The 19,144-nt window shown below is 39.6% G+C and overlaps 3 protein-coding genes and 3 non-coding genes across 7 annotated transcripts; 3 read left to right on the top strand and 3 right to left on the bottom strand.

Annotated features, from left to right (window-relative positions):
* Nucleotides 1-959: 959 nt before the first annotated feature.
* LOC118325603 lies at nt 960-5,809 on the bottom strand. Of its 2 annotated transcripts, none has more exons than XM_035658330.1 (2): nt 5,523-5,809; nt 960-2,106 (listed from the first exon to the last, which is right to left on the bottom strand). In XM_035658330.1, the coding sequence occupies exon 2, from the start codon at nt 2,058-2,060 to the stop codon at nt 1,371-1,373; it is 690 nt and encodes a 229-aa protein (XP_035514223.1). In that variant the 5' UTR covers nt 2,061-2,106; nt 5,523-5,809; the 3' UTR covers nt 960-1,370. The 2 variants fall into 2 exon arrangements, with proteins under 2 accessions (XP_035514223.1, XP_035514222.1); XM_035658329.1 differs by lacking the exon at nt 5,523-5,809 and adding an exon at nt 2,354-2,419.
* Nucleotides 2,457-2,530, top strand: trnai-aau. Its single transcript has one exon. It is a non-coding gene; the product is annotated as a tRNA-Ile (tRNA).
* On the bottom strand, nt 3,938-5,197 carry LOC118325496. The gene has a single exon (XM_035658205.1). It carries the CDS (start codon nt 5,195-5,197, stop codon nt 4,457-4,459), a length of 741 nt encoding a protein of 246 aa, XP_035514098.1. The 3' UTR covers nt 3,938-4,456.
* Nucleotides 5,618-5,691, top strand: trnai-aau. Its single transcript has one exon. It is a non-coding gene; the product is annotated as a tRNA-Ile (tRNA).
* Nucleotides 5,810-6,199: 390 nt separating the features above from the next.
* On the top strand, nt 6,200-6,272 carry trnaf-gaa. Its single transcript has one exon. It is a non-coding gene; the product is annotated as a tRNA-Phe (tRNA).
* Nucleotides 6,273-6,837: 565 nt separating this feature from the next.
* Nucleotides 6,838-17,575, bottom strand: fam81b (family with sequence similarity 81 member B). The gene is made up of 8 exons (XM_035659052.1): nt 17,532-17,575; nt 16,791-16,998; nt 15,583-15,701; nt 13,855-13,984; nt 12,274-12,380; nt 9,655-9,766; nt 8,648-8,849; nt 6,838-7,260 (listed from the first exon to the last, which is right to left on the bottom strand). The coding sequence occupies exons 1-8, from the start codon at nt 17,573-17,575 to the stop codon at nt 7,127-7,129; spliced, it is 1,056 nt and encodes a 351-aa protein (XP_035514945.1). The 3' UTR covers nt 6,838-7,126.
* Nucleotides 17,576-19,144: the final 1,569 nt, after the last annotated feature.

Raw genomic sequence — 19,144 nt, 5'->3', positions numbered from 1 at the left:
AAATATATATATATATATATATATATATATATATATATAATGTGCATTGTGGGGGTCCTTGACATTAAAAAAAAGTCTGCAAACCCCTAAATTAGAAAAAGGAGGCTAGATTGACAACTGTGAAAAGGCCACTGTCCCCAGGGACTTCCACAAGCCCCAGGAACACTGTGCTTCACTTGGTTTTGGTAATATGATCATTTTAACAGTAAATTGTAAATATCTACTACTAGTTGACATGATAAAGACCTTAAGGCGCATATTCCTACATTAGTTTGTGTTTAATCATATTACGACACAGCAAATGTGGTGCCAGGTAGTATTATAGCAGAGGAATACTGTATTAAGTGCACAGAGACGGGGGGTGTATGCCCAGAATCTAATTTTATGGCCCCTGTAAGCAGGTTAATCCGGTCATTGTGATAATGTGGTGAGAAAGGCCAAGTGAAAAACCCAGTGGAGTGTGCTGCGAGAAGCTTTATCCTTTTTTCATTCTTTCATAATGTATACAGGAGTTAAAATGTGCTGCACCAATTGCTCTTCCCTTAGAAACCAGACTACAGAGGTTTCCGTCACGTACTTTGCAAAATTCTTTTTATTTTTCTATCAGCCTGAAAAAAAGACTATTTGATAATCCAGCCTTCCCTCATATCTTCAGTTTAACTTCAGACTTCAGCCGGCAGGTCTGTCTCCCTGTAGCACACTTCAGTAACTTGAGTACACTAAAATATTTCTGTACTGGCTGTTAACTTTGATTGTGAACATGTTCCCTCATCTTTTTTGCATGTCATTTTGAAACCTGCCCAAATGAATGTTTTATTCATCGCTTACTACTCTTCACCATCCTGAATTTTGGAACAGCGATAGTGTGAAATGATGATGTTATGGGTTTATGTGAAGGCTGAAGACATCCCTGCAAAAACAGTCTCTCTACTAAATATGGAAGCACATCAAACCGGACATTATAACAACAACATTTATTGGCTTTTGTTCTGTTACATAATTTAGTATTCAGTAAATTTAAAGTGTTACAGTAAATCAAAGTCATGAGTGTTATCCAATGACAGTATATGTAAGTATAGTGTTATCACGTTTTTCAAAATATCCAAGACAGACAGGGAAAAAAAAGTCGGTGTAAAAGAAGATAAAACTTTTGTAGATCACTTACAGAGACCCCCCCAAAAAAACATTCAAATTAATTGAACATGTAACACCAATTATAGTTATTGCTTTAGGGAAGGATACGATTTAGACTATGAGTCATGTTTACAAATGATATGATTGAACCCTGAGTTACTAACTATTGTTCTAATCTACTACTACATGCAAAGGCCATATTGTTGTGGATCATCTTAGCATCACTCTCCGATTTTTCAAACTTTCTTCCTCCCTCCCCCGTGTCCGGGTTTGGCTGGACAGAAATGCTGGATCATGAGAATGCAGATGTTTTTCCCACAGTCCCAGCACTGCTGCTTGATGTGTGGAGAACCCTGCTGGGTCTTTCTCCTGCACAGGGAACACACAGCAGCAGCAGCAGCAGCAGCATCACCTCCTCCTTCGGGTTTTTTGGATGATGTTGCCAGAAGCTGCTCAAGTTCTTTCTGTATGGTGGCGTTTGGCGCGTTTGCAATGCCTACCACCTCCACTCTTTTAGGGTCAAACACGCAGTCCTCCTCCAGGCCCCGCACATTGGGGGGCATCCAGGCAGTGTCATAGCCATTTGCGTGCCAGGTGAACTGCATAGGATGGTTCAACGGGTCAATACGCTTAACACGACCGGGACGCACACGTAACTGAAAGATCACACGGTCTGTATTCTGACTGAACAACGGATAATGAGCCGCCTTTTGCTTATCACGACTGACATACACACCTACTCCAAGATTGCCACCTGATGACTGTTTAAAACCACTGGCAATGATGAGCCGTGCGCTGGCCACACTTGTTCCATGGTACATAGTGTAGACGCCCCGTTGTTGGGGTTTCTGGGAGGGCGTCAGCTCCACACCAGGAAAGGAAGCACCATCGTCGACCACCTCCCAGCCAGAGAACTGCACTGGCATCCTGATTTAGGAGTGAGACAGATAGAGGGTGCAAAGATCTGCAGCTCTGTGAGAAATGAAGAACAAGAACATGAAACGGTTATATATAAATGTTACACACTGGACCTACAGCAGAGGCAAATAAAAGCCACATAACTATTTTGGTCTGTCTGTGTGTGTCCGAAAATGATGTCAGTCAAATAAAACTCTATCCCTTTAGGAACACAGGGCGACAGGACAGCCTGATCACCATACATTATCATACAGCTTACATTATGACATCCTCCTGTTGTTATTAAAACATTTAAACTTACCGTCAGTGAGGAGTTGCCTTCTCTGCCAGTTCCCTAACTTTTACTTTCAGTTCAGTAGCTCTGTATCTAAAGTTTTGTTTGTGTCACGTGACCGATATTGCATGGCCGGTTAGCTCAGATGGTTAGAGCGTGGTGCTAATAACGCCAAGGTCATGGGTTCAATCCCCATACTGGCCACGACTCCTTTTCTGATGGCATTTACAACGTCTTCCTGTGATATGAGGTACAGTGACACAGTATGTCACAGACTATGTCAATGAAAGTTTGCCTTTCCCCTGAAACATCCACGTATTCTACTCAACATCTCTCTGTCTCCTCTTACACCTGCAGTAACTGATTTGTGGCTATGGAAATGACTTGTGAACATATAGTTCGTTTTTAACTTGATATGGCAAACTAATAGCAATAAAAGGGCAAACTGTTGCTTAAACAAATCCAGCACTTACAGAGCAACATTATTGTTCATTTGGAGTCAAGGTTCGGGCCACTTGGCAAATATAAATCCAATATTCTCTCCATTTTAGCTGTTTTCAGTCTCTGCCAACTCCTGAGGGAAATATCTTGCTCTTTAACTGCTGAATGCTCCTCTGTGATCTCCAGCTTGTCACTGTTTCTTTGCCGTTTGGTGCCAAGCAAGCACTATAGGTTTTTAAATTTTTTCTTGCTGTAAATATCTGCCTGCTGCTACCAAAAACTACGCCGAGAGAGCGTTGAGAGTGAATCTAAACAGTGAAGTTGAAACTGCATAAGCAGAGAGGAGCTACAGATTTGTGATTATTGCTGCAGGTTCTTCACTTAAAGGTCCAGTGTGTAGGATTTAGTGGCAACTAGCAGTATAGTTGCAGATTGCAACTCCCTGCTTCACCCTCCCCTTCCAATTTCAAAGCTTGACAGGGTGGCCGCCAAATGTGCAAAAAACAGCCATATCTACAGCTTATTTACAGTCAGTGTTTGGTTTGTCTCTTCTCAGCTACTGTAGAAATATGTTAGTTCAACATGGTGACAGTTCATTCTTAAGATAACAAAAACATGTTTCATATTTTCAATTGATTAGACACAAATGAAAACATATTTATGAATATTATATTCAATTTCTAACAATAGATCCTCCTAAATGTAACACACTGGACTTTTAATCTAAAGGTCAATAGTTCAATCCCAGATTGAGGTCTTTTCCTACAAAAACTGAACATACTGACTTATAGCTCCATTGTGGCAGGATCATTAAACACATTCATATTCACAAATAGTGATTTGCCTTTGACCTCCAGATTAGATTTTAGGATATATATCCTAGTGCACTTGTAGACTGTTACAGCAATAAACCGCTTTGAAACAGGGTTGTACGGACTAGTCCAGACAATCAGGTATTAAATAATGATAACCTGATTGTGAACATATTCCTTACTTTTTTTGCACGTCATTTTAGAAACCAGCCAAAATGAATGTTTAATTAATCGCTTACTACTATTCACCTTCATTTTGTAACAACAAAAGTATGAGACTATGGCTTTATTTGAAGGCAATCCTACTAAATGAGTCTTTTCACTAAATATGGAATCATATCAATCTGGACAGTATGGGTCTGATAATATAATATTTATTGGCTTTAGTCCTGTTACATAACTTAGTATTCAGTAAGTTTATATACTTTGAGTAAATCAAAATCATTAGTGCTAACACATATATTTTATCCAGGATCATGTGATCATAATGCATGCTGATCAGAGAATTTAAAGCTAGTGCAGACACATAACAGCTGAGTGTATTACTTGACTTGACAAACCAAGTTCAAACCAAAACATCATAAACTTCATAGTTGACTATAAACTAGTGTCAAATCATCAACAAGATTTTGTAGTAATAAAGTTTGTACCACGTACAGAGACCGCCCAAAACATGTTCAGCAGTAAATTAATTGAACATGTAGCACCAATTATAATTATTGCTTTAAGGAAGACTGAGACTATGATTCATGTTTACAAATGATATGATTGAACCCTGAGTTACTATTATTATTATTGTTGTTCTAATCTACTCCAGCACATGCAAAGGCCATATTGTTGTGGATCATCTTAGCATCACTTTTTTTTCACATTTTTTTCAAACTTTCTTCTTTCCTCCCCCGTGTCCGGGTTTGGCTGGACAGAAATGCTTGGACATGAGAATGCAGATGTTTTTCCCACAGTCCCAGCACTGTTGCTTGATGTGTGGAGAACCCTTCTGGGTCTTTCTCCTGCACAGGGAACACACAGCAGCAGCAGCACCGTCGCCTCCTCCTCTGGATTTTTTGGATGATGTTGCCAGAAGCTGCTCAAGTTCTTTCTGTATGGTGGCGTTTGGTGCTTTTGCAATGCCTACCACCTCCACTCTTTTAGGGTCAAACACACAGTCCTCCTCCATCCCACTGGGCACGGCTTTAAGGCCACAATTGGGGGGAACCCAGGCAGTGTCATAGCCATTTGCATGCCAGGTGAACTGCATAGGATGGTTATCTTTGTCAATACGCTTGACACGACCGGGACGCACACGTAACTGAAAGATCACACGGTCTGTAACCTGGCTGTTCAATGGATAATGAGCCGCCTTTTGCTTATCACGACTGACATACACACCCGTTCCCAGCATGCCACGTGATGACTGTTTAAAACCACTGGTAAGGATGAGCCGTGCACAAGTAACACTTGTCCCATGGTACATAGTGTAGACGCCCCGTTTTTGGGGTTTCTGGGAGGGCGTCAGCTCCACACCAGGAAAGGAAGCACCATCGTCGACCACCTCCCAGCCAGAGAACTGCACNNATCTGCAGCTCTGTGAGAAATGAATACAGAAATGTGACACCATGTTATAGCACATGTAAGAGCAATCAGGGTTTAACATTTACTTAACACATAGCCATTTTTTAAATGTTATTTATGTGCCTCCAGGAGGAACCCCACCCCCAGTTTGTCAACCACTGGCCTAGATGATAACTTATATAACCATAGTCGTCTCGTCTGTTTGCGTGTGTCAGAAAACTTTATACTTTTTAGAACACAGGACGACAGGACAGCCTTAAACACTATCATTATATATTATCATATACTGTTTTATAACTCCTGTTGGTTGTTTTGTTGTCTTTCTCTGCAAATCTAGCAACATAAACAGCTCTCCCTGATTTAAATCTTACCGTCGGTGAAGAGGGGGTTTCTCTGTCAGCTCAATAACTTTCACTTTCTATTCTGGTTTGGCGACTGTTTTCATGACGTTTGGAGAGGCTCCTGTGGCCGGTTAGCTCAGATGGTTAGAGCGTGGTGCTAATAACGCCAAGGTCATGGGTTCAATCCCCATACGGGCCAACCAGATTTTGAGTGTGATGATTAGCACAGGAACACTTGTCCCCTGAAACAGTATAAGACTGCACAAGATCCACTGCTTTGGCCTTACATTGGCAATAACTGATTTCATCGTTGTGAAAATGCCACAAACAGTTCTTAACACTTCTAGCACTTATGGGCAACATAAAAACTGTCTCTCCTGCGTTCTGCAATCCTGTCGGCTGACTTAGGTGATATTTCCTGTTCTTAACTTCAAGGGACCCCTCCCCTTGTTTTAACAAAGTCATTTGATATATTGTTTCGATGACAATGTAGATTAAAGCCACCGAGCGACAGTATTAAACTTGTGAACTGAACGAGTATGGTTCAAAGGAGATCTGAGCAGGGAGCCTAATGATGCGTGCGGCGAACATTTCGCCTGCGCAGTGGTTTCGATTTCGCTTTGAGTATGCGGCGAGCCGTGATCAGTAATACAGTAACTGACACTTTTATAGACGAAACTGACAGTTACGGTCGGGCTATTAATCAAGCCGAAATAGCTCAGTTGGGAGAGCGTTAGACTGAAGATCTGAAGGTCCCTGGATCGATCCCGGGTTTCGGCAGAGGTCTTTTCGCTTCGCCTTTGACACTGCGTTCGCACACCGGATTCACATTAGCGGTAAACAAGGACGTTCATTCTGGCTTATAGCGCCCCATGCTGGTAGGATCAAATTCAGTCTTATTCTCAAATGGTCACTTGCTTTTCACCTCCAAATTACATTTGTCTCCAAAATAAGCCTCTATCCCAGCGCACCTTTAGACTGTAATAGAAATAACTTGTTATGAGCTGAAACTGAAAATACACTCTTGTATCTCTATTACTCCTGTTAAACACTGAAACTGGTCCTGTCTGAATTTGAAACATCTTAACATAGCTTTTATTTAATCATTTTATGTAACACAAATAACAACAACAATGATACTAATAAAAAGAATAATTTATTGTATACAGTTTTTCTTTTTTTTAAATAAAATGTGTTAGGTGTGTGACAATTTTTTAACACAATAGTGTTCTCATTTAGTTTTAGAGTCAGGTTTAACAAGACTGTGCTTAAGTGACAAATCATCTTTTTGCCTTTTTAAATTAAAATTGAATTAACCGGAATGAACTACATCTGTCACTGACATTGGCAAATATTAATGTCCACAATAATAACAGATGTCTGTAATTAAGTTGCCTAACATTTAACAAAAGGTACTCTATTTCAAATTTCTAGATGAATTATCTTATTTTTAAAGAGTGATTCAATTACATATAGCCATAATCTAATAAGCTGTGGGCTCACTGAACAAAATCAAAAGTGAGGGAAGAATAAACACTGTCACTGACAGGCATGCCTCCTGGTTTGTTTGACTCAAAAACATTGCTTCGGGGTTGGTGTGACAGTAACAAGGGGCTCTTCTTCAGTAAATAATGTCACAAGTCATTGAGCTCTGCCACCTTGCTGCAGATGTGCCTGATATCCTTCTGAAGCTTCTCCTTGTCAAGGCGGGATTTGATGTCACTTATCTGCCTCAGGGACTCAATTGCGTCATGCACAGACAGGAAGCCTGTCCAAAAGAGAAACAGAGTGTGCAGAGGATCACCAGATACAATGCATTCGAGGTTCAAATTATTCTCTGAAAACTGCTGGTGATGGAGGTGTTATATTGGTACTGAGTTAGGCTTTTGTGTGTAAGCTTTGTGATAGTTCTTTATGTTCTCTTTAACCTCGTGTCCTTTTGGTGTTATAACAGTTGTTAAGTTTCAATCAATTGAATGATGATGATAGCATGTATATTGCTCCCTCTAATATCTTAGTGGTTTATAATATGTTGATATAATTGTATATAGTCCTAATCATCAGTTATCATGATTTCATTGTGTAGCTACTGCCTAAAACAGAAAGACGTTTCAATATTGCATGAACTCTAAGAAGTAATTTTCAGTGACTGAACTGAAATCTCTCTCTTTCTCTTTCTGACTCCCCGCCTGTCTTGCCACGAAAATTTACGACACTCATCAATTATGCATTGCTTTTTCTCCCCTCTATTACAGTCTTCTTTTGTCTTTTCTGCCTCTACTTAAAATAGAGCTATGGATGGATGGCTTTCTAGCACTGAGATCGGAGGCTGTGCGATGATTCATAGAGCAGTTTACCCCTGCACTTATTTACTGAGGGAGGTTTGCCTCTTTTCTATTTCTCTATGCTTTAATAAGAGCTGGAGACTGAGAGGGGTTGACAGAAAGTGGGGAAGGTTTGAGATCTTGTGCCAAGGCTCCTGGGAAATGAGCTTGGCACAGCGGTGAGAAGGAGATGGATGTCAACAGCAGCTTGATGCAGAGCTGAGGTGCTGGATGGCTGTGTATTCTTGCAGCTTGTCCTGTGACTTATTAGCATTGAGGGAGCTACATGAAACAGCTGTAACTCACATGCAACTCATTTAATCTATTTAAAATCTTGCTGTATTTATATTAAGATCATGTTAATTAGTGTGTTGCTGGTAGTTTTCTTGACAGTGGCTTGGTTGGCTCTAGAAATAGTATTTTAATGTGATGTATTTCTGTATGTTGAAAGCAACATGGTTACAAATGTCTCTGTTTGACAGAACCATGTCATGTGTCAGTTAAAAAGCTTCTGAATTAAGCATGTTCCCTCTTGTGTATAGGTCACTCCTTATGCTTAATTTAAGATGTCATCACTAAGTCACCCACCACTGTCATTAACTGGGACATTAAGCGTCTCATTTGTAGGCAAAAGAAATGAACCATATTATTCAAGCAGTCAGGTCACTTCAGTTTATGACTAATTATGAGCAGTCTCTTTCTCGTTCTTTCCCTCTCTATTTTTCTCCTCTGTGAAGCGTTTTCATCAGTGCGTTTTTTCCTTGACATAAAGGCTCATGTAGTATGTGTTTACTCACTGATGACAGCAAGTTACGGACAGTGATCGCCCACCTTTGTGGTATTCCTGTTTGAGCAGCTGCAGCTCCTGGTGAAGGTTGCTCTCCACTGAGGTCATTCTTTTACTGAGTTTGGTTTCAGAGCGTTTCAGCTGATCGCCCTGACTACGGTTGGCCCGGTCCAGCTGGGTCTCAAACTGCTCCATACGGGCCTCCAGAGCATGTAGCCGGTCAGCCAATGCAGATGCTGCTTTTAACTAAATCACAGAGAACACACACATTAAAAACACTTACAATACAGCACGACAGTTTCTTAATCCTCACACTGCATATGTGATCTAGTCTGAACATTCTTTTAAATCCAGATTTTAAGGTGCTGCTTGTAACATTGTGAGATATTACTATAACAAGATAGTATTACTATTTTACTACTATTACTGAAACAGGAAGAGTGGGTTATTCATTGGCCAAAAAGATTTGTGCAATGACAAAAGGTAAAGTAATAAAATGTTATAAAAATGTGGCTTAAAACTAGATAAAAAGGGAATTTTTGACAATTTAAGACAGCCACAACGCATGCGCAAAGGACATATGACAACATTGACAGGCAACTAGTGAAAAGCACCGTTGCCTGAATAAAATAAATGTTTTCTCTGAGTTTAAACATTGTTGGAAATATGGGGATAACCAAACAAAATATAGAACATATAGTGTTTTTAGATATTTTAATGCAGAAATGTTATGTATTATAGCTTTAATAAAGATACATCAATGCTTAAAAATGTCTTATGTGGCACCTTCAACAAACCTCTGTAACTTTCTCAGATCCACCTAATTATCATTTTCAACAGTTAAGTACTTTTTTCTGCTGAGTCACAGCTTAAAAATCTGAACACCACACTCATAAAAGTTCTCTCTTACAGATCCTGAAAATTTGGTTGTAAAGTAAAGGCAAACAATACGCATTTACTATATTCTGTAAGAGGCCTGTGCAATACTTCTTGCATTTGTTGTTATTTACATCAGTGCATAAACTGTGGATCAAGCTGACAGCTACGGTACCATTTTATCATGCTGTTGTGTGCAGTGCTGGACTGAGCTGTTAATCTGTTGTTCTGTCCACTTCCTCAGCAAATCTGTCTGCTCCCTGGCTTCCTTCAGCTCACCTGACATCCTGCAAATCCATCAGGAACCGAAAGAAGAGAAATGCAGTCGACTTTAGTTTGAAAATGCAGTCAAAGATGAAAGTAAGGAAGCTGCAAGTTGCATTTTTTGGCCATTAGTAGATTAGATTGTATTATAAATGTCTTCAGAATGCATACAGACTGACTAATACCTGGAAACCTGAGCAATGCTTGCTGTAAATTTAGGTCCATTATATGCAGCTCCCACTTGGCACTACATGGTGCTTGGCACTGGAATAAGAATTTTAATAATAACTAATTTACACTTTATTGGCACCTCCTTGTCTTTGCACTGAGTAAAACGTCTGTGGTGTGAAAGCAGAATCAATAATCATAAATCAATAATTGATATTCTGTCTCTTTGTTTTAAAAGCAAGCTGCTTAATGTTCAGCTAGCTGAAGCTGTTTGAAAGTCAGTGTTCAGAATTTCTCTCTCTTTGGTAATTAGAGGTGAGACTTCCTCAGCAATAGCGTTGCTTTTTTTGGTTTACTTGATGCCAGCCTCAGCAGGAAGAACACTGTTACTCTGTGGTTGGGTGGTGCTACTTTATGTGCGCTGAGGCGCACAAACTCACATAACGATAATAGCTGAATGCACATCTGCACATATGCAAACATAAGCTTTCACATGATTCGAGATCATAGACCATATTCATCAAAGTACAGTGAGAACTGCAACCTCGGACATGCAGAGAAAAATACTGTGTGGGCTTTACTTTAGTATAGGACATGGTACAGAGTGGCTTATTGGGAATTTCTCTCTTGGGAGAAATTTATTATACACAAAACATATTGGCACTTCAATTCAATTGACCTTCTTTCTTCTTATTCTTCCAAATTCAAGGGATTCTTCCTAAATGAGAAAATCAATGAGGCAAATCAGATTCATTCTACAAATGAATTTAACTCTACATCCACTACTATCTACAGGGACTCCTCATTACACCACTCTGGATGGCTAATCTGTCTAATGTTGTTAAGATAGGCGTATGCAACACAATTGGACATCAGAATTCAACTGTCTCCATGCAGGTTTATCATTTTCCTATTCTAAGAGGATCAGTGTGCCTCCATTTAATGGCTGGCCCTGTGTTCATCAAACATGTTTGATTCTTTTGTCAGTGGCCTTGTACTGCGAGCAAGCCGAATTGTTGCTCTGGCCAACATCAAGACATAAGTTACAGTCAAGTAATAAGATGTCCTTTGACAAAATGGCATTCTGTGGGCGGATGGCCTTTCTTTTGAGTGTGTGTAGTCATCTCAGGAGGATTTTAAAGTTGTGTTCACTGTTTCCATACTTTCATGGAAAAAAATACACTTGCAAATACACAGGATTTAAAATATATTGGTAGACTTTGGATATTGGGTTTTATTTGTGGCACTCAATATGGTAGCTAAGTTGTTTCTAAAAAGTGTTTTGACTGAATGTTTAACAAAAAGCCAAGAGGATGCAGAATCTACTGACCCCCCCCCCAAGATAAGGGAGACACAACAGATAAGGGAGGTTGAGTTTAGAGAGTCAATAAACAAAGAGCACAGATCATTGATGCGTTAGGAGCTATATAAGGATAATATATCAATGGTCAACCCTGCATGGGTAGATGGAAGATATAATATTGGTATTTGTTGTTTTTTCTTGTCATTATTTTACCTGTGTGAGAAACACAGACAGTATGCTTTTCATCTATTTTTATCTATTGTTCTTTTGTTTCTAACAAGATCAGTGACCTGGTTTCCATTACAGATCTACAATATTACTAAATAGAGCATATTCATCATTCATGTCTCTCCATTTCTGTTTCCCCTATGGTAAAACTATGTGATTAATTCTGCACATTGCTGCCAATTGAGATTATTTATCAGCTGGATTAGTAAATCAATTTAACTAACAGCTTCCTTGTGCCTCTGGCATCAATATTGTGAGATGGCAATGGCTCTGAAATTCCCAGCTTGAAACAGCTGTAGAGAGAGTTAGGACTGGATATATTATTTGATAAGCAAATTAGAAACTCAAGGATTTTTCTCTATTATGTGGGTCGGGGCAGAATGAAAAAAAGAAACATAACAAATCAATCACTTGAGAAGCCCTGCTTAAAGGCAAATTAGTTAAGATAATAACAGTGGACTCTGTGTTTACACTGATGATGCTTGGTGCTCAAATGCAGTTAAAGTGGATGAACACTGTTTCTTTTTATGTGAGGATGAAACCATACTATCATCACTACCTCGTTGCTCATTTTTACATTCAACACAAATCCAAAAGACGCACTGCAGAATTATTTCCTGGGTATATACATGTATGTGTTGTACAATGAAGAATGGACTGATACTTCCCAGTCATAAGCCTCCTGAATAAAAAGCTTCTAGAAATTGATTAGAAAGTCAGTAGAAAGGATGAATTACAAAAAAAAAAAAAAACAGAAGCACCACTTTTCAAAAGAAATCGGACTAACAAGGTGTGTTTGGGTTGTGCTTACTCCTTAACAAATCACCTTACTTGCTTTCTAGTAGTTTAACTTGTGTATGCAGATCAGACATGGAACTCCTTTGGCCCTGGGAGTGCTCTGACAATGAGGCCTCCAGTCTCCCCATGTCACGATAAACCTGGAAAAAGGAAAGCACACCGACATATGCTATTATGTGATGGTAGAGCACCCTTTGGCGCAGACTTCCTGATGTGACATTTACCCATTGTGGTTTCTGCTGACTTCGAGCGGATTGAGCCAATGCACCACTCCTGTGGCAAGTCAAGACTGGGAGTAACAGCGGTGACCCACTTTCTCTGCAGTTTCAATTATCTTTATGGTACATGCTTGACCACTGCTCCACAGCTAATGTGCTGTCATCACAATGATTGACCACCGTGTGCCACCAACAGAACTGAGTGCAGGCTGAATCAGCGTGAGTGTGTGTTAAGAGCGGCTGTGGTTAGCTTTAGATTTAGTAAAGTCGAGGAGTGCATTATAACATGTTACATATGTTAGCTAATCCAGGGTTTCAGTTATATTTATACTATAGTCCTTGTAAAGGCCGTGAAATTGGAGAGATCTTGACATCCCCACCAGCACCAGTAAGCTCCAAAACACCTGCCAAATGGCCAGCCACCCTCTCTAGGACAAATAGCAAAATATATCCCCTGTGTATATTGTTATATTATTCATTTCTTCATGCAAGCACCATTTAAATAAATGTAATCCCCCTTTTATACCTAATAAATTCACAAGGAGGATATTATTCCGTAATGTGAGACTGGAGTATTCAAAAGAATCCCAGGCTTAACACTGTATGTGTTAAAATAAAAGAGGGGTAGGGATTAGTTTAGGATTGTAGATTCTGCTATTTAGTATAATATGGCATAATTTAAGAACTATAAGAAGAAGAAGATTAGGAGTCTACAGCCATGGTAATGAGTCTTTAAGTCTGTACTTGGCAAAGTGGTGCTTTGAGCCAAATGCTAATGCAAGCATAATGTTTAACAGTTTTGTGGATATTTTGGTCATACACCAAATTGAAATGTAATTTTGACCTGATGATGGCACTAGATGAAAAGTTTTGGGATCCACAGAATGACTGACTAAATCTATAGATATTTCACAGGATAAGTGAAACCTTTGACCTGCTGGTGGCACAGGATGAAAAGTCAGGAAGTGTTTATTCTTTGGGAACAATAAATGTCTGTACCAAATTTCATGGCAATCCATCCAAAATAGTTGTCAAGACATGTCTGACCAAAATTTCAAAGCTATCCACTGAATAGTTGTCAAGATATTTCCATCTGGATGTGGTGTACCGACCGACTGACATACATTAACATCCCTAGAGCCATGCTCCTATTATGGTATCATAAAAAATAGGAAATGTACCATCATAGCTTTGCATTATTACAGATTTCAGAGTCAGTATCACACAGATAAAGAACTATTTTGATATGTCCAAGTATGTATCAGAGGATTGATTTTAAAGACTTTTTGGCACTGGTGTTTGTCTGCTTTGTACATTGTGTGTACTACTGCTATAAACTGCTGCCATACGTTTTGTATGCCAAACCCTTTGTCAGCGTTGATGCGCTGTCTCTCACCTTGACTTCCAGCTCTTTGAGCCGTACATCCACAGCTGACCTGAGCTCTGCCACCTCCTGCTGCAGTCTAATCAGCTGCCGCTCCCCAGAGCTCACGTCAGCGCTTAGCTTGGAGATGCTGGCATCACACCTGAGATAATAAGTGGGGAAGAAGAAAGGGACCACTGAATGAGAATAGTGGGGTGGAAGGGAGTTGTGGAAAGGTGTGAAGATGGGGAGATGAGCAAAAGGCTGGAGAAAACAGAGAGGAAGCTCTTTACTGAAGCCCCCACAGTTCAGATGGGAGACAAACAGGCAGATAGATGGAAAAGAAATCAGACTAATATAGGCCTTAATATTAAATCAGACAGTTGCCCTTATCAATATTTTCCAGGGTAAGCTAATGGAAGCCAAAATAATTCTCTGCCAAATCCTAAGCAGTGATAGTCTATCCTCTGAATGCTGAACAAAGACATTTGAATGTTCCAGTGGACACATGTTTGTATCTGTTGATGAATTAGTGCTAAACACACCGGAAATACACAACAACCAATCAAATAAGTAAACCGGTTTAAGACATTTATCAGCAAACATAATCATCAGATAAAAAATAGAAAAAAACGTATCTCGGCTCTCACATGCATTATCTTGTTCCGTTTGTGAATAAGAACACTGGTGTCTGAACTGGGACTGCTGTTATCAGCATGGCAACATAGCTTTCTTCCTTCCTATGCTTAGTTTAAGATGCCATCACTAAGCCTCTCTCTGTGTGTGTGTGTGTGTGTGTGAATGTCAATATAATATTTGTGATAAAATACAATGTAAGCTCAATCATTAATTCCAGAAGCTAATTATGGAGATGCCCAGTGTGACATTTGTGTTATTTCCCTATAGACCACGACAGCGCTTCCATAAAGGGCTGAACAGAACAATACGGCGTATCAAAAACAACTGGCCCTTAACTTACCTGATAATTTATGACTAATATACAAGAGGTCATTAGACTGAGTAGGTGAGGTTTTTCTACAGCTTTTATTGAACCATAAATCAGCTGTTTGTTGAGTAATAGGCAATATCTTCTCTTCTCTCTATCTTCTCTGACCTCTTGAGCGCCATGCAGGATGCAGGACTGCTGTGAAACAAAATAACACTACATCTTTGATGTACTGCCTGTTGTGAAATCACATTATCTCAGATGTATTGACAGATGAATTCCAGACATGTTCAAAAGAGCCTTGGTTGCAACACAGCTAAAGATCCAATCCTATTGCAAGTCCTGTTAAGCGGAGCACTAAGATGACAGCCTCTCTTTAACAAACCAATCTAGCACAATCTGCATTGACACAAAATAATGAGCGAGTGCTAAACAGCATCTAGAGTGTGTTCGAAACCTAGAAACTTCACAACAAAATAATGAATGTGTGCATGTGTCTGTGTCTGTGAGGATGTCAAGAGATGATGCCACGATGGATTGGAAGTTGAGAGACTGTGAAACGCAGCCAGACAGCACGAAGGCTATGCAATTTCACTTCATTAGAGGGAGAGAAAAACAAGTATACCAGCAAGGAAAGTTAATCAGTCAAAACACTTGTGCATCAGACATGGGCCTAAATAACTGAACAATTCTTCCAAATAAGAAATGAAAGTTTTAACCTGCTGGCAGCTAGCTTTATTTGCTAACACTCTGTATAGTTTGTACCTCAGTGTTTGGATACATTATTATATTTCACCCAAGCTTAGTGTGCGTACCTGGCTACTCTTCCTCTCAGGTCTCCAATGCCAGCCATGTTCTTCTGGTCCAGGCTTTGAACAGCCTTTGAGGTTCCGGATGTGATGGAGTCCCGCTGGACGATCAGTCTCTCCAGGGCCTGTTCAGAACAAAAATAGCATATTTGTGTGTTTTATGTTAAATGGATGGTGGTTTCTTCTTAGCAAGTCCATGTGAAATAAGATGTAGATGCAGAAATACAAATAAAGCATTTATAAAATAGTTTGTTTGGAACTGGCAAAAAACAAAGGATGTATATGATTCATTTTCTGCTTTCAAAATAACCATTGTGAGCAAAACTGCCATAATGTCCTTTTCTGAGAAAAATAACTTAAAACTGCCAGAAATGCATGAACGATCAACCAAAAGGATAGTCCGTTCACATGAGTGCAGTGTATGTCATTAAAGAGACGACCCTCTGGCTTATCATGGGAGCAAACAGTGACTGTGTGATGTTCCTCTCATTTGATTTAGCAGCATATTCACTTCACGGCTTAGCTTATTATTTCTTCATATGCAGAATTAATGAGCTCTTAGGCATTCATGTAATATTTCAGATAATGACAGCCTCTAATCATGTTAATTGCCTGTTTGGTATGCACTAATGAAGTAATGTGTTTCATTTTTGTGCGCTTTCTATAAGGCAGTTATCAAAGTGTGACTAGATGTTCTGCTCAGTCAAAGATGACTCCAAACACTTGACTTTCATTTTCAATGCACTCCAGTTAATTCTTCCAGCTGCTGTGTCTCAGAGGTTGGTGCATAACCTGGCAGTATTTATCTAACCATTGTGTGTACATCATTTGTTCTTTTGCTTATGCAGACAAACTGTCCAGAAGCTGACAATGAAGAGGAGTCAGGCAGGCTTTGCTCAGGCGCTGCACCATTCTATCAGGTGTAATCAAATCAGCTGTGAGGTTGTGGGCATGAGTGTGTGTGTGTGTGTGTGTGTGTGTGTGTGTGCGTCTGGGTGTGTGCTGCACATCAAAACAGATGAGTAGAAGAGGGGAAAGCAGATAAAATAATGATCCTGAAAAGAAGACTAGACAGGAATCCACACAGATACACAATGACTTTATACACATAATGAGACATTGAAGATATTTTGACAAAAAAACAAGGCTTGGCAACAGTGCATTAGTATATTTGCATTACAACACCCTCCCTTCTAACCTCTACCTCTGTATACCTGTATGTCCATGCTAAGCTGCTTGACAATGCGTGTGATGGTCAGTATGTGATTCTCCAGCAGTTTGCGGGAAAGTGCCTCCACCTGGATAGACCCCTGCGTGGACTGCAGACCTGCTGCCACCTCCTCTTTGATCCTGAAAGCCTGCTCCAGCAGCACAGCCAGTGTTTTCTCCTGACTGCTCAGACAACCCTTTGAGGCATCAGGCCTTAATCAGGAAGCAAACAGAAAAACTAGTTTTGAGTCATACAATTTTGGAAGCTCATTGTTATTGATTTTTAGTAATTGAGGATGAAAAAGAAAACATGAAAAGTAAAAAAATATATATTTTCTAGCACTGAAGGCACAGGAATACACATTAAAAAATAGAAAAGAAATAAAATACTTTAACACTATAATTCAATAAAGCATTCATCCACCCAGAATGAGAAGATGTGCCTTGGTTTTCATACCCTAAGGTCATTCTCAAGCCAGATCTCTTATTCACTTCATGTCCCTGTGCATGCTGCGTCACCCTGCCTAATGTTACTGCGGATTAGGGATTAATTTCATCATTGTGATTCAAAGCATTGTAAGAAAGGTCGCTGGAGGTTCCCAACCATATTTCCATCCCATCAGTGGAGCAAAATAAAATGTATCTACCTCTCTGACTCAGATTGATTTTATAACTGAATTGTAATTGTTTTTGATGGTTAAAATAAATATAAATATAAAATACAGTAATTTAATAGGAAAATGTACCTGGTGTGATTCTGATAGGGCTGTAACTTTGACTCGTGCGACATTCTTCTTCTCTAAAAGGAAAAAACATATTACATACAGTATATTGGTTTGCTACACAGTAGTTTACTCAAATGTGTTTCTAAACTACTGCTAAATGTTACATTTTTATTGTCAAAATCAACAGAACAAATGTTTAATAGTCTGTTCCAAGCATAACAAGACCCATATAATGCAATATAAAATGTTCTCTTTTTTAAACAATATATTAAGCAGTAATTCTCATTTTTTACATTTGAGAATACTCACAGGCCTGTCTCCTTTCCTTTAGCTTACTCTTGAGTTCATCTGTTTGTGTTGTCACTTGGTAACTGTGGCTTCCCTGAGTAGGGTGTGCCAGCCTGCTAGTGTGAATTTGTCCACACAGTAATGTGAGAATGAGGCACTGTTTTCTTAGGTAAGCAGCTTAATTCAGCAAACCAAGTGTGAACGTTACTTTTAGTTAAACTCTTGAAATGAATGCTGACTAACTGACCAGTTCTCAAACAGCAAATTCTCAAGGCAATAGCTTTCAAAACGCACCAAAGTCAAAAGGCAGCTGCACTTGTTTGCAAAAGGCAACTAAAAAGTCCAGCAGCCTTTAAGTTAGTTCTTTTAGTTGTTCTGACCTGGATGGATGATGACTTTATTGATATAGAAATTTAAAATCAGTTTTGTAATGTAATGTTATGTAATCATAAGTCAGGCATTAATGGTTTAGATTTTTCATTAATTAAGGGGCTATTTTTCACATTTGTAGCTCAGTCTGTAGGAACTTGGCTTGGGAACCGGAGGGTCGCCGGTTCAAGTTCCACAGACTACAAAATATGGAGTGTGGACTGGTAGCTGGAGAGGTGCCAGTTTCACCTCCTGTGCACTGCCGAGGTGCCCTTGAGCAAGGCAACCTAACCCCGAAACCTGCTCATGAGGCGCTGGTAACGCGTCACAAAACCGCGGCAAGCCCCCATCCACTCCACACATCCTCTCCCCTTTGCATGATCCACAATGTGCTCGAAGCTGTGCATTTCAGCCTGCTGTGGTGTGTGTGTGTATAAAAATTTCCCTGTAGGGAATCAATAAAGTATATCTTCTTTCTTCTTCTTCTTACAAGAATCACACCCTCCTGGGGTAGTCCTAATGTGGCTGAATGTGGCTAATTACAGTTCACAAACTTAAGTTACTGATTAAGTAGCATATCAGCATTTGATTGAAACTTTTGTGTAAATATTTGTAATCCACATTCAAATCAGTAACAAACTAGAACAAACCAAAACATTTTGCCCACAAACAGTTGAATTTGTTCTATCCTGCTGTACAGAGAGTAGCAATGCTGTCACTTAGATAAACTAAATCTCAGACGCATTAGTAACATTTCAAGGTGAAAAAGATTAATAGAAACCCTTAAAAACTATTCTATAGGTGTGTGAGTCAAGCATTAGGCTATAATTACTTCATTGAACAGTACTAAGAGGTCAGATCAGGAAGGTGCGGCTGAAGCTGGCTGAGGCTGGAAAACAGAATATGTCATTATTTGAACTTGGCACCGGCAGTAAAGAAATATTGGCCAAATTATTAAAAGCATCAGCTTCGTATCC

The sequence above is a fragment of the Morone saxatilis genome, unplaced genomic scaffold, assembly GCF_004916995.1.
Source record: "Morone saxatilis isolate NCDOM2014 unplaced genomic scaffold, NCSU_SB_2.0 Contig16, whole genome shotgun sequence".
NCBI lineage: Eukaryota > Metazoa > Chordata > Actinopteri > Moronidae > Morone > Morone saxatilis.
Note: the sequence above shows the minus strand (reverse complement) of the source record. Positions and strands in the feature narration are given on the sequence as shown.